The sequence below is a fragment of the Cucurbita pepo genome, chromosome 5 (assembly GCF_057944985.1).
Source record: "Cucurbita pepo subsp. pepo isolate OVF chromosome 5, ASM5794498v1, whole genome shotgun sequence".
In the NCBI taxonomy this organism is placed as follows: Eukaryota; Viridiplantae; Streptophyta; class Magnoliopsida; order Cucurbitales; family Cucurbitaceae; genus Cucurbita; species Cucurbita pepo.
The window spans coordinates 1622618-1641954 of record NC_141802.1 but is presented as its reverse complement, the minus strand read 5'-3'; the positions used below and the strand labels follow the sequence as shown (position 1 = coordinate 1641954).

Below are 19337 nucleotides of genomic sequence, written 5' to 3'. Positions count from 1 at the left end.
CCGCCACGAAAAAAAAAAAAAAAAAAAAAAAAGAAAAAAACTGAAGCCAAACGGGAAAAATAAATAAAATTTAATATTTGAATGGTAGCATACTTAAATAAATAAATAAGACGTCAATTATCTGAACATAAATTTTTTAAAAAAAAAAATGTATCTAATTATTTAATTTTTAGCCTTAGTATATAAATATCATATTATCTGAGATATTTTATTTTATTATTTATTTTATATACCACAATAATACTAAAAATTTATATAAAAAGGAAAGAAGTAAAATGAGTTTGAAATGGAGATGCGGCCATGAACGATGCATCTTTGACGAGCATAATCAGGATATCCAACGCGTGGTCACAAACAACATGTTTTGGACAAATATGACCATGACACGTATCATGCATGGCTTATTTGCTAGTAGTATCAGACATTGAACAGACACTCCACGTCACCGTATGACAAAATTCTTTTTAGAACCCCAACTTTTGAGGTTAAGATCCACGACCCTATCCAGCCCTTCAATCAACCTATTTTTGCTTATGCTTCAACTTCTCTTTAATGTCTATTTTGTATGGTGTGTTAAATGATGCACTATCCTTTTCGGTCGCTAAGCTCTCGCATGGTCAGATGAGTGCCACTTGAGAATAGTCGATTCTCTTGTCACTTGTCACAACGTAAAAGTCATGATCTACTCTCTTTGTAGTTAGATCGTAACATTCTTATCCACTTAAATTAGTCATGGTCCTATGAATTAAGTTTTTCAAAGTCATCTTTCTTCCAGCGTTTGAATCTTTCTAAAAAATTATTTTATATTGTGTTAAATAAATAAATAAATAAATAAAAGAAGATAGTAAAATTTAATTAAAATGTATAAGAATCCCATCCGGATCAAATCTCATCTGGGGACCATTAATTTAATGCATAATAACAAAGACAGACCCCATTTCAAAACCCCATAACTCCATTGCCTGCATTCAATTTTAAATGCTTTTATTTGGATAAAATTCAAATAAAGCTGCCCATTTACTTTAATTATTGACTTACACTATCTAAATATGATTTTAATTTTTCAAACTTTAGGCTTATCTTTACCATATGAAAAAAACCAGGATAATTGCATTTTATGACGTATTTAACATAAGATACAAATGAAATATTATTAATTTTGATTTCCGTGTGGAAAAGGGAGTAGTGACATTATAAATATGAGTCGCATTAAATAAGTTGTAAACTTTATGCTTACAAAAGTCAAATGTTGGAAAACGACGCTGTTTCAGAAAACTTCATACATATTTTTTCTTTTACAAAATAATAACTAAAATTATCAACAGATAAGACAGGGGCTTTTTTTTTTTTTTTTTTTTGGTTTTTTGTGGAGGAGCACGTGGGACATGGGTGGCACTTAGCAGAGTACCAAGTACCCACATTTGATAACACGTGTCAACTTTTTACTAAACCAAACTTAAATGATTTTATTAAACTGAAGAATTTTCAAACTAAAATACGGAAAATAAGGCGCCTGATTAACTTAGTCAACGCCCAGCATATTTTCAGAAAAAATTAAAAAAAAAACGGAGTTTGGAAATGACCAGACTACCCTCCCACATTTCTCGTTATATCACGTTTAGTCAACACGGTGCAGTCTTACAATATTTCTTCTCCTAAATTAATTACGGGTACATTATAAAGGGCATCCCTAACGTGCTTTCTGACCAATAATTAATTCTCTTTGCCCTTATTTGATATTTTTAAATTAAATTAATCGATGATAAATTTTGGTATATTTTAAAAAATAGGCTTGTTTTATGACGTTAGTTGACGTCATAAATATTTCCAAATATAATCTTTTTTAATCATGTAAAATTTTCTGAATATATCAATTTTTTTTTTTAAGAATTTAAAATGTATTAACAAACCTCGTCTATTTTCTCAAAATTAATTGTTTATGGCCCTAGCAGGATCATGTGATTTCACATGGAGTATGAGTTTTTTATTAACAAATTTAATCACTCAATTAATCGAAACAAAACTTTCAAAAGTTACTCTTTGCAGCTCAGTTTGTTTAATTAGTGTACCGCTCATTTAATAACTTACATCTAATTAGTTCAAATATTAAATTAAGTCGCTTTAATAGATATCACATCAATAAATTAAAAAAAAAAAAAAAAAAAACTCTTTATATATATATTTTTTATATTTATTTTCGGACATTAAATTTCTGGAGTTTTTTAAGTTTGATTTACATATTTAAAATTTGAATATCAAGCATAATATAATATTTTCCATGAGATGAATTTATTGTAGTAAAACCCAAGGTTTAGACGTAAATTAAACAAAATGAAAGGGTAGTTTAGTCAAACCTCATGTCACAAACATATGAATGAGATTTTGGATCCACATTCATCTGCAAGTTGCCGGCTTTTATTATTAAAAAGACATTTCCCCATTTTCCATTTCTTCTCGATTCCTCCACTTCTTCTAATTCTTCTTCAAAAACCTTCTCCTCTCTCTCCTCCACTCAAAACTCCAACAATGGCTTCTCGAAACCCCAATTCCTCCTTCCTCCTCCTCCTCCTCCTCTTCCTCTTCACAATTCTCCTCACCACCACCTCTCTCTCCGCCGCACAACAACCGCAGAATGATTCTCTCCAACCACCTACCTCCTCAACATTTTCACTCCCAAAGTCGCCGCCCGCCGTCGAGGACGTCATCGCACCCCAAAACCACGCCGTTTCACTCCGCAAAGTCCCCGCCGGTCCAAACCCACTTCATAACTAAACCCATCAGCGTCGGAGATGCGACCGCCGCCACCGCCGCCACCACCACCAACATTCTTTAATACAGGTTCAAAATACAGTTCTCAAATTCTCATAGGATTAAATCTCGGTCATACTGTTTCAGCTCCTCAAATAATTTCTTCCAACAATCTTTTTGCACTCTCTTATAGGGTAATTTTTTTTTTCTTTTATACAGAAAAATTGTGTAGAGCAATAATAATTATATGTATGTGATGAAGAGATCAAACGACAACGTTTTGATTGATTTTTGTGAAGAAATTTATAGACAAAATATAAGATCGAGAATTCCGCCATGGTTGTGTGTGTATTGAATGGAGATGGTGGGTTCAAGTTCCACAGTTATTTCCAATTTTATAGTCAAAATATTAATAATTAATAACTTTGAAATAAAAAATAATTTATTTGTCAGCTAATTAATTAATTTTTATTACAAATAACAACATCTAATGGGATTCCAATTTGGTAATACACTAATTTATTTGTCAGACATATTATATAACGTCATCTTTTTTGTTCTATAACGAAATTTTGTTAAATTTATTTCAAACAATTGGGAGAAATGACTGAGATTTTTCAACTCTTAAATCAATCTGTTTGAGACAAAAGTATTTAATTGAATTTCAAATAATGTTTTTTTTTTTTAATATATAATCATATATTTTCAGGATAATTTATGAATTTGAATAATAAGATAATGTGAACGAACAAGAATTGACAAGGAATTTAAGGCAACCACCAATTTGATCTTTATTTAACTGTGGCAATGAAGAAAAGTTGTTGGTTATGTTCCCTTTGGAAATGGGAGGTCAAATTCTATATTACCAAGTGGCCCTAATTGTGCATCCATAATTCCTCAATGTGACAAAAATGCAAATGATTTATAATATTTATTATAAGACTTTATAAATTATAAGACCCTCCATCGATTATTCATTGTTATATAATATGCTTGGATTGTTTATCGTTTAGATGATTTTTTGAAACTCTGCGGTGGGGTGGGACGAAGAAACCTTCACGGTATTCGTTTATGCCATCGGAAAACATTTCATACGCAAAAATACAATATCGTGCTATATCAACGTAATTTCTAAAAATTTAAATTTTAATATCATAATAAACTCTATAATATTAATTTCTAAATTTTTATTTGGTAATAATTAGTTTATGCATTCTCAAATTTATTATAAATTTCATCCAAAATCGATTTATGTTTTGAAATTTATTAATGTATTGAGTTTTAATTTTAAATCACATTTATGATATTGTATAATGTAATCGAAATTCCGAAAATAGAAATAGCTGACTATTTTAATTTAATCAATAAAGAATAAAAGAAAAAAAAAAGTGACGAAAATCCAAATAGTTTTTACATTTTTTTTTTTTTTTTTTTTTACAATTTAGAGCACGTGTTGAAAAAGAAAAGTATATATATATAAAATACAAAATCTGGGTATTATTGGTAGGCATAACGGGGACGGATTGATCTGGTTTGAAAATTGAGGAAATCAATGTTGTTCAGCTCTTTCATTTGGCTTCCATTTTAACCCAACGGGTTGAAGCAGAAGATGAAGATCTAATCCACTGATTCAATGGTCAAACCCCTCTAACCAAAAAGGTCTCTGGAGAGAGAGAGAGAGAGTGCGAGAAGGAGCTTCTGGTTGCGTCTTGAAGAACCCCATGTTCGAGGCCTGAGCTTTTTTCCCTCTCCACTAGCAGACCCATCTCAGTGAATAATCTTTTCCTTTTTGTACAAAAAAAAGAAAAAAAGAAAAAAAGAGAAGGATTTCCATTTGCACCCACGTGTACGCACCTCAATTTCTCCCCTTCCCCCTTCCCTTTCCCTTTTGCCTTCTTTCTTTGACCTAATTAATTCCGTTTTGGTGTTCAGCTTCGAGTTTCAGCTCCATTCTTACGCGGACTGTGGGAAACCGATCTCGATTGCTCACTGTCTGCTGATCTTTGTTGATTTTTCAGGGAAGATGGTGTCTAAGGGTTCGCCGGACTGGCTTCCCTCCGGCTGGACTGTGCAGTTTAAAGTCCAGAAGACGGGCAGGAAAATTAGGGTAATTTTTTTTTTTTTTTTTTTTTTTTTTTTTTTTAAAGAACTTCAGTGGCATTTTTGGGGGCTTTGATTATGGGTTTTGCTTTTTGGCTGGTGCTTGTGAGTTTTGGGGCGGATTGTGTTGTGTGACATGTTTCTCTTCTGGTTTGTTCATTGCAATTTTGGTATTGGGTCTGCAGGGTTTGTGTTTTTTTCCATATTGTTGGGTGTAGTTCTCTGAATGTTCAGCCCTTTTCTTTGGTGGGCATATTATATAGATATCTCGTGTTCTCAAGGGAAGAAAGGGCATTTGACTAGTACTAGGATGTCTTGTGGAAGACATAGTCTGTCTCTTTTTGTTTCTATGGTGGTTTTGCTTCTGGTTAGCTCTCTTATAACCTACCCTTGATGTAAAGTTGTTTCTTCATCTTCCTACTTCAACTGTGGTTCTTGCTAGTCAGAGTGGAGTTTCTTCCCCTCCACTGAACCACAACGATCTGCCGAATAAAAAGCGAAGCTTTTATTGTCTCTTTGCACATCCTATCCCAAGTGATGGAAAGGAATTAGAAGTCTCATATGTTGGATGAAACCCATTTGTTTCCTTTACCTTGACATCATCTCAAAGGACTGAATCCTTGGTTTTCTGAAGGAGTTCCCCGTCACTTCTGTTAAGGGATGTTTTTTTTTTACAAAACAAGATGTGCACAGGGTTTTGTTATGGATAGAAGAATTATATAACTTGAGGACTGTCACCTGCAAAATTTTAAGATAAAAGATTATGGAGGCACAAGGCAGGGAAGATATTATTATTCTACTGGGAGATAATAGATCAGGGTGGAGGAAATTCGTGGAGCTTTTACGACAAAGCTCAACGAATTTCAAAGAACCCTGGAACAGGCATCAAAGATATATAGTGGAAAAGAAACCTGTTACCAAAAAGAGAAGTGTAAAAGGAACCTTTACTGATGAGAAGTGGAAGACAAGTCTGTGGCCGTTTGCATAGTTTTCACTTGGAGAAAAATGTGAACTTCTACCAAATGGATTGGAAAGGAACTATAGTGCTCAAAGGATGGTTACTTCGATGGAGGTTGGTTTAAAATTTGGCAAAACATATTGGAAACTTCGGTCTTCGATTCTTTGTTGAACTCCTGCCAGCCAAAATCCTCTGTAATCTAGTGTATGTTATATAAATATGGAGGAAGCTAGAATCTTATGCATGAAATATGAACAGGGGACGGTGCTAAGGCCATTCTATATGAGAGGAGGCCACAAAAAACTTACACCCCTAATCAATACGGGCAAGAACTTCTAGAACATACATCCCAACACTGAGATTGTTCCTTTCCCTATGAATGGTGGTGTTCAAAACCGCAGACTTTTAGAAATCTCCTGTCACCGGCCTGATAGTGTGCTAGAAGTGGCTGGACAGGTTTTTTTTTGGCAAACCCCTTAAGCACCTAATTGAAAGTTGGGACTTCCTGGAGTTCGGATTAAAGCACCTATAGGTCGATTCATTTTGTTGGGCATGTGGAAACATTGGGAACTAAAATAGCTTTCTTCATAGTTGTTACTTGTCCCATCCCGACTTCCTGACGTAGTTTTACTGTGCTCGTTTCCCAAATTTGAGAAATTTAAGTTGAAACAAGAATCCCTGAAATTCTCTGAAAAAGTGTCTTATTTCTTCACTTCTCTAGTTCTGTAAGGCACCGGCTGTGTATGATAGATATATGCTTTAAGTTATTTGGAACGTTTTTTTTTTCTGGAAATAGAAGTTGTGAGCATCTAAGCTTACTTATGCACCTTGACTTATATCGTGACATAGCTGTTTGATATTGGTAAAATCTTAGTAAAGTTGATACCCTAACTAGGTTCCAACGCTATAAAGAAGGAAGAAAAAAACAAAAAACAAAAAACTAGGTAACCCCATGTTTAGATCTGTGTTTACTGCTTGCCACTTTGATCATTGGGCCAATCCATGTGGTTCGCCTGAAATGAATGATTTATTAGGGAAAAGCTCACATTACTGTATGACAACAATTTTATTCACGTTACCAAATCTTACTTACATTTTTACACTGTTTGGGATTTTATAGTTCTATACAAACTTGGAGAGTGGAAAAAGCTTTTATTCTAAGGATGATGTTATTGGATATATTAAAAGCATTCAGTCTCAAAAGTCTTCACCAACTTCAAGTCGCGTCAAAACGCAGTCAGGAAATAGTCCAGTGCAAGTGAGTTTGACTCCCGAACATATTTTTCCTTAAACAAAATCCATTTTCATTTAAATTGTTTTATTTTTCCTCTGGTATAGCTCGCAGTAAAAGCAAATGAACGCCCTGAATGGTTGCCTGCTGGCTGGAAAGTGGAGTCAAGAACACGAATGAGTGGTTCTAATGTTGGAGGTGTATACAAGGTATCATATGTGTGCTTAACCTTTTGGCTTCTACCACAATTTTGTTTCAGCTTCGTGATTCTGTTGTTCTTTTCAGATATATACTATAACTCTCACCCACACAAAATAGATAAATAAGTAAAAACTTTTTTTTTTAATTACTCAAGAACAGAGATCACATTTTTCTTCAGCTTTTGTTACTTTCAAGCATGCATGAATACTTTCTTAACCAATTTAAAATGATACCTTGAATGGATTATTAATGCTAAGCTAAGTCAATTCATTATTGAGTGCTTACCCACTTCTTGCTTGTTGCAGTGTTACATTGATCCAGTGACAGGCAACAGATTTTATTCTAAGCCAGAGGTATTTCGATACCTCAGAACAGTGAAAAACAAAGTGTGCACATTGAAGGAGAGAAAGACAAGCAACGGCAAGAAGTCTAGAACCCATGTATGTTTCCTTACCAATCTCTTTTCGTGTTATTTTTTCCATTTCTTTTTCCTTTCCCCCGATTTTTTTGTCATCTTATAAAAAAAGTTGAAGATCGATTGAATGGGTAATGAAGGCTGATGATACTATAATATGCTGGACTTCTTAAAAATTTTAGTACAGCTTAGGGTGCGTGAGAGATTTTACTAGCCTTCAGTGTGACAATTACATTCTTATGAATCTTGGCATCAACTTAATGTTGGAATTTAACAAAAAACAACTGTGGACTCGTTTCTTCTTGTTCATCATGACACCACGAGAATACACATGGTTTACACTTAAAGGTCATATTCAAAGAGACTGGTGACTACCTGCCCAGGATGTAGGGTTTCGGTGTCCAGGATTTAAAACCTTGTTAGATTCTTGGACAACTAGATGGTTGAGGTGCATCTAAGCTGGATTGGATAATTACAGGGCTAAAAAGGGAGGTTTTTAGGTGATTCTGAAATGCTGCTTGCATACTGTGCTTCTTGGACTGCTTATGAATGCTTTGTACTATTTGCTTATTGAGTTGCGTAGCTGATATTCATATGTACTCTAGGTTGTTATTGAGCATTATAAAGATGAAGATTTGCCGCCTGGATGGATAAAGGAGATCAAGATCAGAGAAAAAGCAGATGGCATTAGGAAAGATCCCGTATGAGCTTCTTACTTCTGTCCCTCCGGGGCAAAAAAAAAAAAAAAAAAAAAAAAAAAAAAAAAAAAAGACATGCATATGTAAGAAAGAAACAGGCGCACACACACACACACAGATAAAAGAAGGTTATGCAATCATTGTCTTCTCACTGTTCCAAGCATGATTCATCTGCATTGTTAATTTCAATATAATTTCACTGCGTGGTTTCTCTCTTAGTTATATCCAACTCTCTTATGGGCTACCTGCTACAGTTTTACATAGATCCAAAATCTGGATATGTATTCCGCTCCAAGAAGGACGTTTTACGCTATCTTGAGACTGGAGAGATCAGTAGACATGCATTTAAACCAAAGGAAGGGGTTGATAATGATCAAGAATCGATTAATCACAAAATAATATCAGTAAGTCCTCTTGTTAGGTTCATGTGGGAATGCTGTAATGATATCACTTGCTGTAATCAGTTTGGTTTTAAATTTTGTCCTCCTCACTTTACTCTGTAATCAGTATGTTTTAGTCAACTGACCCTGAATGAAAGCCCCTACAATCCATTAATGGAAAGATTGATAGGAAAATGAACCCAAATTATGACGGGTTATTTTAGCGACAATGCTTCAGTCCGTTTCTAGCTATGCTTCAATGGTTTCTAATGAGGATAGTTTTAAAATTCTGAATTGTTGCTTGCTCTTATTTTAGAGCCCTTCTACTGCTAAAGGACAGAAACCAGAGCACCCTACAGCAACCCCACAACCTCTTGCAGGTACGAGCATTTGTAGATTTCTAACATTTTCTGGTGCTTATTGATTAGCCATACTGAAACGCTGTCCAAATACTTGTAGGAATTTAACTTTTATCTAGTTCTATACCACCTTTGATGATTTAATATGCAATAGATGTTGTAGGGAAGGAAATGCCAACAGAGAGCAGTTCAGAATTTCCAGGAGACCAAATTCTACTACCATCGGGGCGATATGGGAACCTGTCTTCTGAACTGAATGCTTCTGTTTCGCGTGTTGGAACTGTCACAAAGATCGTTTCGTCGCAAGAAGTGGTCAGGGAGCCTTCTGAAATCAAAGAGAAAAGTCGGAGAAGTTCAGCATCTCCTGAACCTGATCTTCCAGATGGTAAGGAAACTGAAAGAGCATCAGATGATGTACCAGTTTCAACTTCTGCATCTGAGTTGGAGCAAGAGAAGGCATTGCCAAAAGCTGAAAAGCAAGAAAGTAATAAAGTTGATCCTGAAAACACTCCACTTTCAACCACTGCATCGAAGTTGCAACAAGAGAAGACTGCAATCTGTGATGTGATGGAAATGGGTGACAATGGGGAAAAGATAGAGACAGAACGAGATGACAATGGGGAAAATACAGAGACGGAAGGAGGCGACAATGGGGAACATACAGAAACTAAAAGAGTTGACAGTAGGAAAAAGACGAAGACAAGGAGGTTCAAGAAGAAGAAAGATATCAGCTTGCCTCGAAGGTCTTCGAAACGACTTGCTGGACGAAAACCAGAGTCGGCGCGTAAAGTAGAGACAAAAGAAGTTCCTCAAGCTTCGAATAGAAACTGTCTTACTAAAGTTAGTCCAGATGCTGATAAAGCATGTCAGCAGCTCAATGTAGGGCCAGAAAGGGTCAATGAAGATCATGGATCTAAATTCAAGGACATACCATTGCATGAAAATCCTTCTAATAAGAGGAAAACCCCTCCGGAATGCGGCCTAGATGTCCCACAAGAGAAAATACAGAGAATACGAACTGAAAAAAAGGATGATGTACAGATTGAAGCGCAGCTGAGTGTTCCAATTGCTGAATTTTGGTCAGACCCATGTCTGGAATTTGCAATCAAGACCCTTACAGGCGCATTGCCAGTGGAGAACGCAACCACCACCGATGGGCTAGTTTCTGATCCTACAATTGATTTCCTGCAAGGGCAGAAATCAGTCAAAAATGGTTCGGGAAGCTGCATGGATAAGAGAACTCAAGAGAACACAAAATTCAAGAACAAGAAAGAGTTCACATCAAATCGTCAATCTTCAAGTACTAATGGGCTCAAACCTGAATTGGCATCAAATATAATATCCTTTCAACAAGCAAACGATCGTTCAAATGAAGCTGTTCTAGCTTTCAATTTATCAGACAGTGGAATACTTGGAGAACCACAGAATGAACCGTGTAAAACATCTTGCCAAAAATTTCCACCCAGAGAGCTGCATCACCCTCCACCGGATAGGATCAATACATGTCACGAGAGCAACAAAATGGCGCTCGATGATCTGAATCAAAAGCATCAAACGAAAGACACAACCTCAGAAACTCCAATAGCCTTCCCATTTGGAGATTCCTGGGCAGACCCGTGCTTGGATTTTGCATTCAAGACTCTCACGGGTGCAATACCAATAGAAGGTAGTCTGGAAATTCAAAGCTACTTTGAGGAGCGAATCGAGTCCTCTCGCAGCCAAAGAGAGAGTAGCATAGCGCTTCCAGATTATGGATCCCCGAACTTCTTCCAAAACGATATATCGTCCCACTTTGATGGACCCGAAAAATCTGGTTCAGTACAGCACTTGAGTTTAGATCCTCTGCTGGGGAATGTGAATCTACCAAGCTGCAATGGGTTCACTTCTCAACAGCAGCCTCGCGTAGATAGAAACAGACCTTTCAAGGGAAGGTGAAGTTTTTGAGGGAAGTGTAGCTTTTGGATGTAATAACAGCACAGGTCAGGTCTTGAGAAGAACGGCTCATTGCTCTTTTCTTCTTTTTAGCAAATCTGTATTATAATGGATGCTCCAATCTGGCATTTCAAATTCAGTAACTCCCACGTCAAACTCGAACCACTATGTACCCTTTGCCAGAAATAGAAGAAAACAAATTCCTAATTTTTTTTTATTGAAACAACTAACACTAGAATCGAATTGTTTGGATGTGATTAATTAGTAAAAAATCCAAAACAAAAACACATGCATGAATGTTGGATGAGTTGTTATCTAATATTTGATGCATTGTTGATATTCCTTAAGAAATTTCTGATTAGCTGAAGAATATAACAAGAACGTTCATTACAACGAAACCAACTTTATTCTTAACCAACAACGATGACATGCCAAACTCGAGTTTAGCTTAATTTGTTAAAGTATATTATGTAGATTGAGAATTTAGAGGTTTATATATTCACTCAGAAAAACTGATGACAAACAACATGTAGGAAATTCAGACACAACAAAGATCTTCTGATCTCTGAACACATTGGATTCGAAATCCCTCAAACATACAATTAGCAATCATGGAGTAGCGGTGGATCTCATTCTCCATCTGCGGATTGCTTCCATCCACCATAAGCTTCGTCTTCCCCTTGAAAATCTGTTGCAGTTCTCTCCTGCAGGCAGAGAATCGAAGTGTTAATAGCAAAATTAGCATAGCAAATGCTTATAGACAAGCCAAAAAGTCGAAATTTTATCTGATAATTCTACAACATAGTCGGAAGTAAAGAAGGAGAGCAACCTCAGGAGCGAAAGTAAGGCCAACTCGGATCTCTCCGCGGTATTCTGCATCCTTGACAACGTTATATGGTGTTGCAGGGAGGGTTTTTTCAAGGTAAACAGGTTCCAGAGGAATGCTGCAAATAATATACAGGGCATTTGAACAGGCTTGTGTTTTCATTATCAAACAGTCCTCATAGAACAAAATATACCCCATGATCTAAGCTAGTTTTTCGCTTCAGCGTATAGAAAGACCGTGCCAAGCAGATCAGAAAGATAACCATTCATACCAAGCTCAAAAATCCACTTCCTTTTCAATTAAAGCCACGCTTTGATTATGAGGAAGAATTTGTTACCAGTGTAGAGGTTGGTTGTTCCTAATAGAATTAAGAGTCATTTATACTCACGTTACTTCGCCCACAAAGTCATCTTGCGTGCCACTATCACTGTCCAGTATCTTCAGGGTGATCTCTTCAGCGCCATCAGATATGGTGAATACAAAAGTCTCATTCCATTCAGGCTCGGACCCCTTTCCTGTATGCAATCAATAAACAATTCTGATGGTAAAAACACTTCCAAGTTTTTTAAAATAGGAGATGGTAGAGATTTGAGGATTATATTGAACATAAACCAACCCGACGAAACACTGCTTTTCTGCTCCTGTGAGCGGCAAGTAAGAACAACATAAGGATCCATGTCACCTGCACAAATGCATCAAAACCTTATTAAGACAAGATTACCTTTAATTTTTTTTAATAAAAATTACCTACATTTTTTATTTGTGGAAAAAAAGTATGGTATGATGAAAGAGTTCTAGAGTTCAAGGAGGGAGAATGAATGAATGCTTGTTAAGTTATATTCAAGTTGACAGCCAGGTAAAATCAATTTTAAACAAATAATTGTAATTAAGGTAACAATAAAACTTTCACCAAATGAATTCCCCAAATCACAGCAGTTCATCTACATTAACTAATTGGAAAACCCATTTATTCTGAAATGAACTTTAGCAAATAAAAACTTCACAGATATCTGCCAACAGTGCCCCCTCTTACACGCAAAACTAGAAGAATCGGATGAGTATAGGATCCACATATCCAGAAATATCCACCAAAGCATTAAAAAACACTGTACAAAAACCAGTACTAAATACGAAGCCCCATAAAACGACTCTTGTTGTGTTGTGTTGTCTATTATTAACGAAGCTGACCAACTAAATTCACCTCCTCAACGCTTTCTCATGCAGATCAGTTTCACTCAGGGTCGCAACAAACTCAATGTATCAATGATCAAAACCAAACACTAACACAACCCTATGAACTTATTCCTCTACGAAATTCATTTCCGTCAAGTTCTCAGATACTAAAAGTAAAATCAGAACCAAAATCAGAATCAGAATCGGAATCTTCGACACATGCCGATTAAAGATCGCGAAATAGAGACCAGAAAATGAAACAAGATTGGGAGCGGGAACTTACAGAGGAAATCGGTGTTCTCAAGCCCTTTGGCGGAAATAAGAAGAACTTCAAGAGTTCCGGCGGGCATTTTCGCGGATGATGAAGAAAAAGGGGAAGGAATTAAGGTGGAAATGAAAAGTCTCGATCCCCCACTTCTCCTTGGATCTCGATCCTTTTCAGATGATTTGGGATCTTCAAAACAATTATTTGTTCGATTATATATAGAGATAATGGTCGAAACGATTCGGCGAGATGAACCGAGCCGAACAGGCTCCGCCATTAAAGCCGATGAACCGAGCCGAACAGTGCTCCGCCATTAAAGCCGAGAAATTAGACCCCGTCGTGTGGTGCGGTACCACTTTTTTGAAAAATAATTAAACCGAAGGCCTAATCTGCAACTTTTTTTAATAAGAGGGACCAATTTAAAAAAATCACCTAAAAATAAAAATTCCAATTAGACCCCCAAATTTCACCAAATCCCCAAAAGGGTTTTTATTAAAATACAATAATATCTTATTTCTAGGTATTCTTTATTTTAACAATTTAGTGATTAAAATTTGATTTTATAACAGTTTAGTCTTTAATCAACATAAACTAATTTATAACCTATTATAATTTAGGGACTAAATTGTTACCGATCAAAATTTGAGAGATAAATTTATTAAAGTATAGATGATTGAGTATATGATTTAATTTTTAACCTTGTTCTAAATATTGTTTCTAATATAATGGTTAGTTCAACATATAGCCATAAATATTCAAATATTTAATGTTTCCAGAGGATATGAATATAAATTAGTCTCAAATTGATATTTTTAATATTTTCATAATTTTTTTTTCCCTTAATGGTGGAGCTGAGATTTTTAAATGATACTATCAAATATGATTTGGCTGACAAAGTTAATAAAGAGATAAAAATTTTCAAAAATGGTAAAAATTTAATTTTTTAGGAAACAAATTAAATCTTCCACTTAAATAGGTCAGAATATATATAATTAGTTAGGAAAAAAAAAATATAATTTTAGTTTAATATCTCCAACAATTGTGTAGAAAATAAAATTACGGTGGTAAATTGTGAAAAGAAAAAAGGAAGATATTCTGTTTTTTTTTTTTTTTTTTTTTTTTTTTTTATAAATTTAAAAATTTAAAATCTGATGATTTGGAAATCAAAAGATCTTAAAAGCTTGAGTGAGGTACACGCGTATCGTTAGCGCGTTTGGAAGATCTTCGACAAACATGTACGTTAAATAGCGCGCCAACAAGAAGGAACTGGGAAAGAGGAGGAAGCAGAGTGTAAAGAGACAGATTTTGGAGATCTTTCCATTACAAAGCTTTGCTCTTTTCTTGCCCTTTAATCCAAAAAGAAAGATCCAAGCCACACTGTTATTCAGCTTCTTAAATAAGGGTTTAAAGATTCAATTATCGACAACCTTGATCGTGTTGGAGACTTGGTCGGCTCTAAACTACGCGTTCTTTTAAGTGGGTACACTTCTCCTAAACGCATTTTAAAAACGAAAGTCTGAAATGAAAAGTCTAAAGAGAACAATATTTACTGGTGGTGATAAGGCTTGAACTGTATACGACTACTAGGGAAAGCAAAGAATTTCAATAAGCAACCATGGGGCTATCATAAGCAACCCTGAAAACAACGTATACTTTGAGAGAACTATTTAAACTATTTTCATATAATTAAAATAGCTGTAACAAAGAGTATTATGAACAGGAAAAATAGTTGGGCCAGAATTTGGGGTTCCCCAATCCACAAAAACGGCCCAAAGGGGGGAAGGGCAAAAAAGGAAAGAAGGAAGGGAAGCTTCTGGAGAAGATTTGAAGAAGTTAGAAGAAGACGTTAAAAAAGATAAAATAAAATAAAATCCACGAGGGATAAAGAGACACGCACGCTTCCTAACTTCAATCCTTCTGGTGCTTTCCTATCCTCTCTCTCTCTCTCTCTCTCTCTCTCTCTCTCTCTCTATCTCTATCTCTATCTCTATAATGTCTCATCTCTTGTGGACCCCACTCTCTTTTTTTTTTCTCCTTTTTTTTAAAAAACATTTTCCTATTTCCTTCTGGAAACCACGTTTTCCTTTTTTTCTTCCCCCTCTCTTCCTTATCATTTACTCTCCTTACCCAGAAACTTCTAGAAACAACAAAACCTCTCTCTCTCTCTCTCTCTCTCTCTCTCTCTCTCTCTACGCGGCGGCTTTGCTGAGCTTCTGACGTTGCAGTGGCGGAGGTCATTCTTAGGCGCGGTGGTCTTCTTCACTCCTCCGATTCCGATTCCGATTCCGATTCCGCTCCCGGTTTCTTCTTTTGCTGTTTGGTTCGAGGGGAGAATCTCGTCTGGTAATAGAATAGCTTCTAATTCGATCTTCTGTTGCTCTCGTTTGACGTGTATTTGTATGTTTCATTAGAACTCCAATTCTTTGTTTGTGAGATTAAGGCGAAATCGTTCCGTTTTATGATTTGGTAGATTTGGAGTTCGACAAAGTAATTGCTCCATTGCCCTAGCCTCAATTCGACTTTTTCTTCTTTGATTTTTGTTTTTCTATTTTCTGGTTTATTCCTTGAGCGTTTTGAGTGTTCTTTTTTTAGGTTTCTAATCGGGAAGTTTAATTGATTAGATTGAGACGAAACCTCTCGATATTCGGAGATTCCTACGGTTCAGATCTGGAAGAAGCGGTGATGGCTCCGTCGCCTGCGGAGCCGATAGGCGATTCCGGAAACGGAGATTCTCAGAGATCTATTCCGACGCCGTTTCTAACAAAAACGTATCAACTCGTTGATGATCCGGATGTCGACGACCTCATCTCGTGGAACGAAGATGGATCTACCTTCATAGTCTGGCGACCTGCTGAATTCGCTCGAGATTTACTTCCTAAATACTTCAAACACAATAACTTTTCCAGTTTCGTCCGTCAACTTAACACTTATGTAAGTTTCTGCATCTTTCGACTGTTTGCCAAATTTCGAATCCGCTTTACTTTCTTTTTGGATTCACTATTTTTCTTGGAAAAACGGATGATGGTTCTGTTTTTTAGTACTTTTCGTCATATATATCTTTAATTGCCAGAATTTTGTTTTTAATTTTATATTTTCGTAACTACCGCGCAGGGATTCCGGAAGGTTGTGCCGGATCGATGGGAATTTGCGAACGATTGTTTCAAGAGGGGTGAAAAAGCACTTCTCCGAGACATCCAGCGGCGGAAGGTAGCAGTGTCGGTGGCGGCTCCGACGACGCCGGCCTCCGTCTCTGTACCACTGGTGACAGTCGCAGCGTCTCCGGCTGTGGCGGCGTGCGTGATATCGCCGGTGAATTCTGCCGAAGAGCAGGTGACGTCCTCGAACTCATCGCCGATGGAATTCCAGCGAGGTACGAGCTGCTGCACTACACCAGAACTGGTGAGAGAGAACGAGCGGCTGAGGAAGGAGAACATGCAACTGAGTCACGAGTTGACTCAGTTGAAAGGGCTCTGCAACAACATACTATCGTTGATGACGAATTACGCTTCAGGTCACCAGCAGTTGGAGTCGGTGAGCGTCCGGGACGGGAAGGCGCTAGACCTCTTGCCAGCAAGGCAGATGATGGATGACGAAGGCGCCGTCAGCGACGGGATTCAGGAAGTGAGACTGAAGGTGGAGGAGGCGGTGGCGGTGGCGACGGCGGAGGGAAGGACGCCGAAGCTGTTCGGAGTTTCTATTGGAGTGAAGCGCGTGAGAAGAGAAGAAGTAGATGAAGAAATGGTGGGGCCGAATCACGTGCAGTCGGAAGAATGTGAGACCGGGTCGGAGATTAAAGCTGAGCCGTTGGATGAGAACTCTGAAAATCCAGAGGGATCCGCATCGCAATGGCTAGAACTCGGAAATCAAGGCTCCTAAATGGCGTCGTCAGAGATGACTGACAAAGAAGAAGAAGAAGACAACGACGACGACGACGACGTCGACGATAACGTTTTCTTCTAAAAAAAAAGAATAAAAGAGAGAATGCAGAGACAAGAGGAGACCAACCCGGCCCTAGAGAGCACGTAGAATCTCACGTGTCGAGCACGTGAGATGGAAAATACACGAACTGAAAATAAATATTTGTTTTTTGTTCGTGAAAGGGTTTCAGATCGGTTGATTGGTTGGTCCCTTGTAAAGGATGAAGCCGTGGAAAATCAACCGGCTGGGTCGGTTGGTGAAGGGGATGAAATGACGGAAAAACCAACCCGGGAAGAACGGCAATTGTGACTTTGTAATTTTCAGTTTGTAACCTCTCTTCCAATTTCTATCTTTCAGAAATTTAATTTAAAGGCAAAAAAGGAAGGAAAAGAACAACTGTCGGTTGTGTGGTTCTTTTGTTTTCCGGTATCCGGTGGGCCGATTGGAATGTGAGTTGTAATTTGTATGGGCTGTTTATGAGCCCACTGTAATGTTCCTCTTCAATTTTGGGTTACTTTCAGTAACATGCTTGGATCTTACTTAAACTTCAAAACAAAAACAAAATTATGTATTCTAGGGGCGGATGGGTGTAAGGATGCGTTCATGAAGCGCGGTGGCCCAGAGTCCAGACCATTGAGACACACGGGCATGGCCACCACTACCACATGGAATACGACGTTCAGCATTCCAAAGTAAGTCAGAGACCTTTCTATCCAATATTAATTTCTTGGAATGCTTCATACGTTATAGGCTTAACTGACAACCTTAGATGTATATGCCATTTCTTAGCTATTTAATTAATCTTACTTAGCAATCAAACCTTTTGTTATCATTCCATTATTATTTTTATTATTTTTATTGTCAATACGAACATAATTGATATCTAATCTTTTCTTTCAGGAGTACAATAGTATACAATTCACTTTTTATTTTTTGTTCAATTCGGGTGAAGAATGTTTTATCCATTAAATTATGTGTAGATGAGTATTTACCAATTGACTGGATTCCTTAAACTTTGAATCATTTTATTTATTTTAACTATATGAAAATTCCTTATAGGTATATGTTTTTGCGTGTTTTATTCCATTTTGCTTTTAGGAAAAGAAAAATTGACTACACTAAGATAGATTCTAATGCAAAGATTATAAACTAAAAGAACTATTTAAAAAATTTAGACGATGAAATAAAATATTATACTTGGAACAAAAACAAAATAAACATAAAAAATAACCCAACAAAATACTCTTTGAGTTTAGAGTTTCAAATTCGTATTTTACCTCTGGGTTCAATTAAAAGTTTTTATTAAAGTGAACCTTTGTAAAATATAATAAAAATAAAATAAGAACTTATGAGTCCCATCACTTAAAAACTCAAATTCTCTGGAAAGTTTGAGGTTGAAAGTTCTAAACCCTTTACTTTGAAGTAAAAGGAAAATAAAGTAAATACGTATAAATTTCATAACGAAAGAGATCTTGAAAAAAAAAAAAAAAAAAAAAAACCTCTCAAGACTTTATATTAATCATTGAACTACCAAAATTAAAGATATTTTGAATTAGGATCATTTAAAAATTAAAAATATATATTTATATTTAATAATGTTAGTGTTCTAATATTCTTCTCATAATCTCTCCGAGCAATGTTGAGGTCCGGCGGAGAGCGGCGGAGGGAGAGGAAAAAGCCAGAGAATGGCAACTAATAAATTAGTTAAAAATTCAACACCCAGCTCAGGCTCCGGCGGCGCCAGCCGGACACTGCTTTGGTGTTGTCATTGGTTCGGCCACGACCTAATCACGCGTTTATTCCGCGTGTGGAATCAACGACCCTACTTTCTCTCTTCTTTCCCTTTTTTTTTTTTTAACTTACATTTTTAATTAGTTTTAAAAAGTTATATTTTTATTCTATCAAACTTTTTACTACTACTAAGTTTTTTTTTTATGCTGACATTTCATTCATTAATTGTAATATTTTGATGTATAATTTTTAATTAATTGTAACAAAGATGAAAAATAATTAAATAAATAAAAGTGATTATTAGTGAATAATTTGAACGTAAAATACTAAAATTAAAACTTACACAAAAAAAAAAAACCCTTTTTTGCTGCTGACTTTACATTCCTAGCTCATTAGACTTGT

At 36.3% G+C, this 19337-nt stretch overlaps 3 protein-coding genes across 7 annotated transcripts; 2 read left to right on the top strand and 1 right to left on the bottom strand.

Annotated features, from left to right (window-relative positions):
* Positions 1–4252: 4252 nt before the first annotated feature.
* On the top strand, positions 4253–11229 carry LOC111794897 (uncharacterized). Of its 4 annotated transcripts, none has more exons than XM_023677084.2 (9): positions 4253–4594; positions 4767–4855; positions 6927–7064; positions 7145–7246; positions 7544–7678; positions 8259–8354; positions 8606–8755; positions 9048–9111; positions 9245–11229. In XM_023677084.2, the coding sequence occupies exons 2-9, from the start codon at positions 4772–4774 to the stop codon at positions 11023–11025; spliced, it is 2550 nt and encodes an 849-aa protein (XP_023532852.2). In that variant the 5' UTR covers positions 4253–4594; positions 4767–4771; the 3' UTR covers positions 11026–11229. The 4 variants fall into 4 exon arrangements, with proteins under 4 accessions (XP_023532852.2, XP_023532854.2, XP_023532850.2 ...); XM_023677082.2 differs by having other exon boundaries at positions 4254–4594; positions 4681–4855; XM_023677086.2 differs by having other exon boundaries at positions 4253–4855; positions 9254–11229.
* A 176-nt stretch (positions 11230–11405) lies between these two features.
* On the bottom strand, positions 11406–13490 carry LOC111794898 (elicitor-responsive protein 3). Its single transcript, XM_023677087.2, has 5 exons — positions 13305–13490; positions 12465–12530; positions 12237–12363; positions 11852–11966; positions 11406–11726 (listed from the first exon to the last, which is right to left on the bottom strand). Exons 1-5 carry the CDS (start codon positions 13369–13371, stop codon positions 11652–11654), a joined length of 450 nt encoding a protein of 149 aa, XP_023532855.1. The 5' UTR covers positions 13372–13490; the 3' UTR covers positions 11406–11651.
* A 1822-nt stretch (positions 13491–15312) lies between these two features.
* Positions 15313–17728, top strand: LOC111784963 (heat stress transcription factor B-2b-like). Of its 2 annotated transcripts, none has more exons than XM_023665467.2 (3): positions 15313–15629; positions 15879–16217; positions 16398–17728. In XM_023665467.2, exons 2-3 carry the CDS (start codon positions 15969–15971, stop codon positions 17160–17162), a joined length of 1014 nt encoding a protein of 337 aa, XP_023521235.2. In that variant the 5' UTR covers positions 15313–15629; positions 15879–15968; the 3' UTR covers positions 17163–17728. The 2 variants fall into 2 exon arrangements, with proteins under 2 accessions (XP_023521235.2, XP_023521234.2); XM_023665466.2 differs by having other exon boundaries at positions 15315–15629; positions 15908–16217.
* The last annotated feature ends 1609 nt before the right edge of the window (positions 17729–19337 follow it).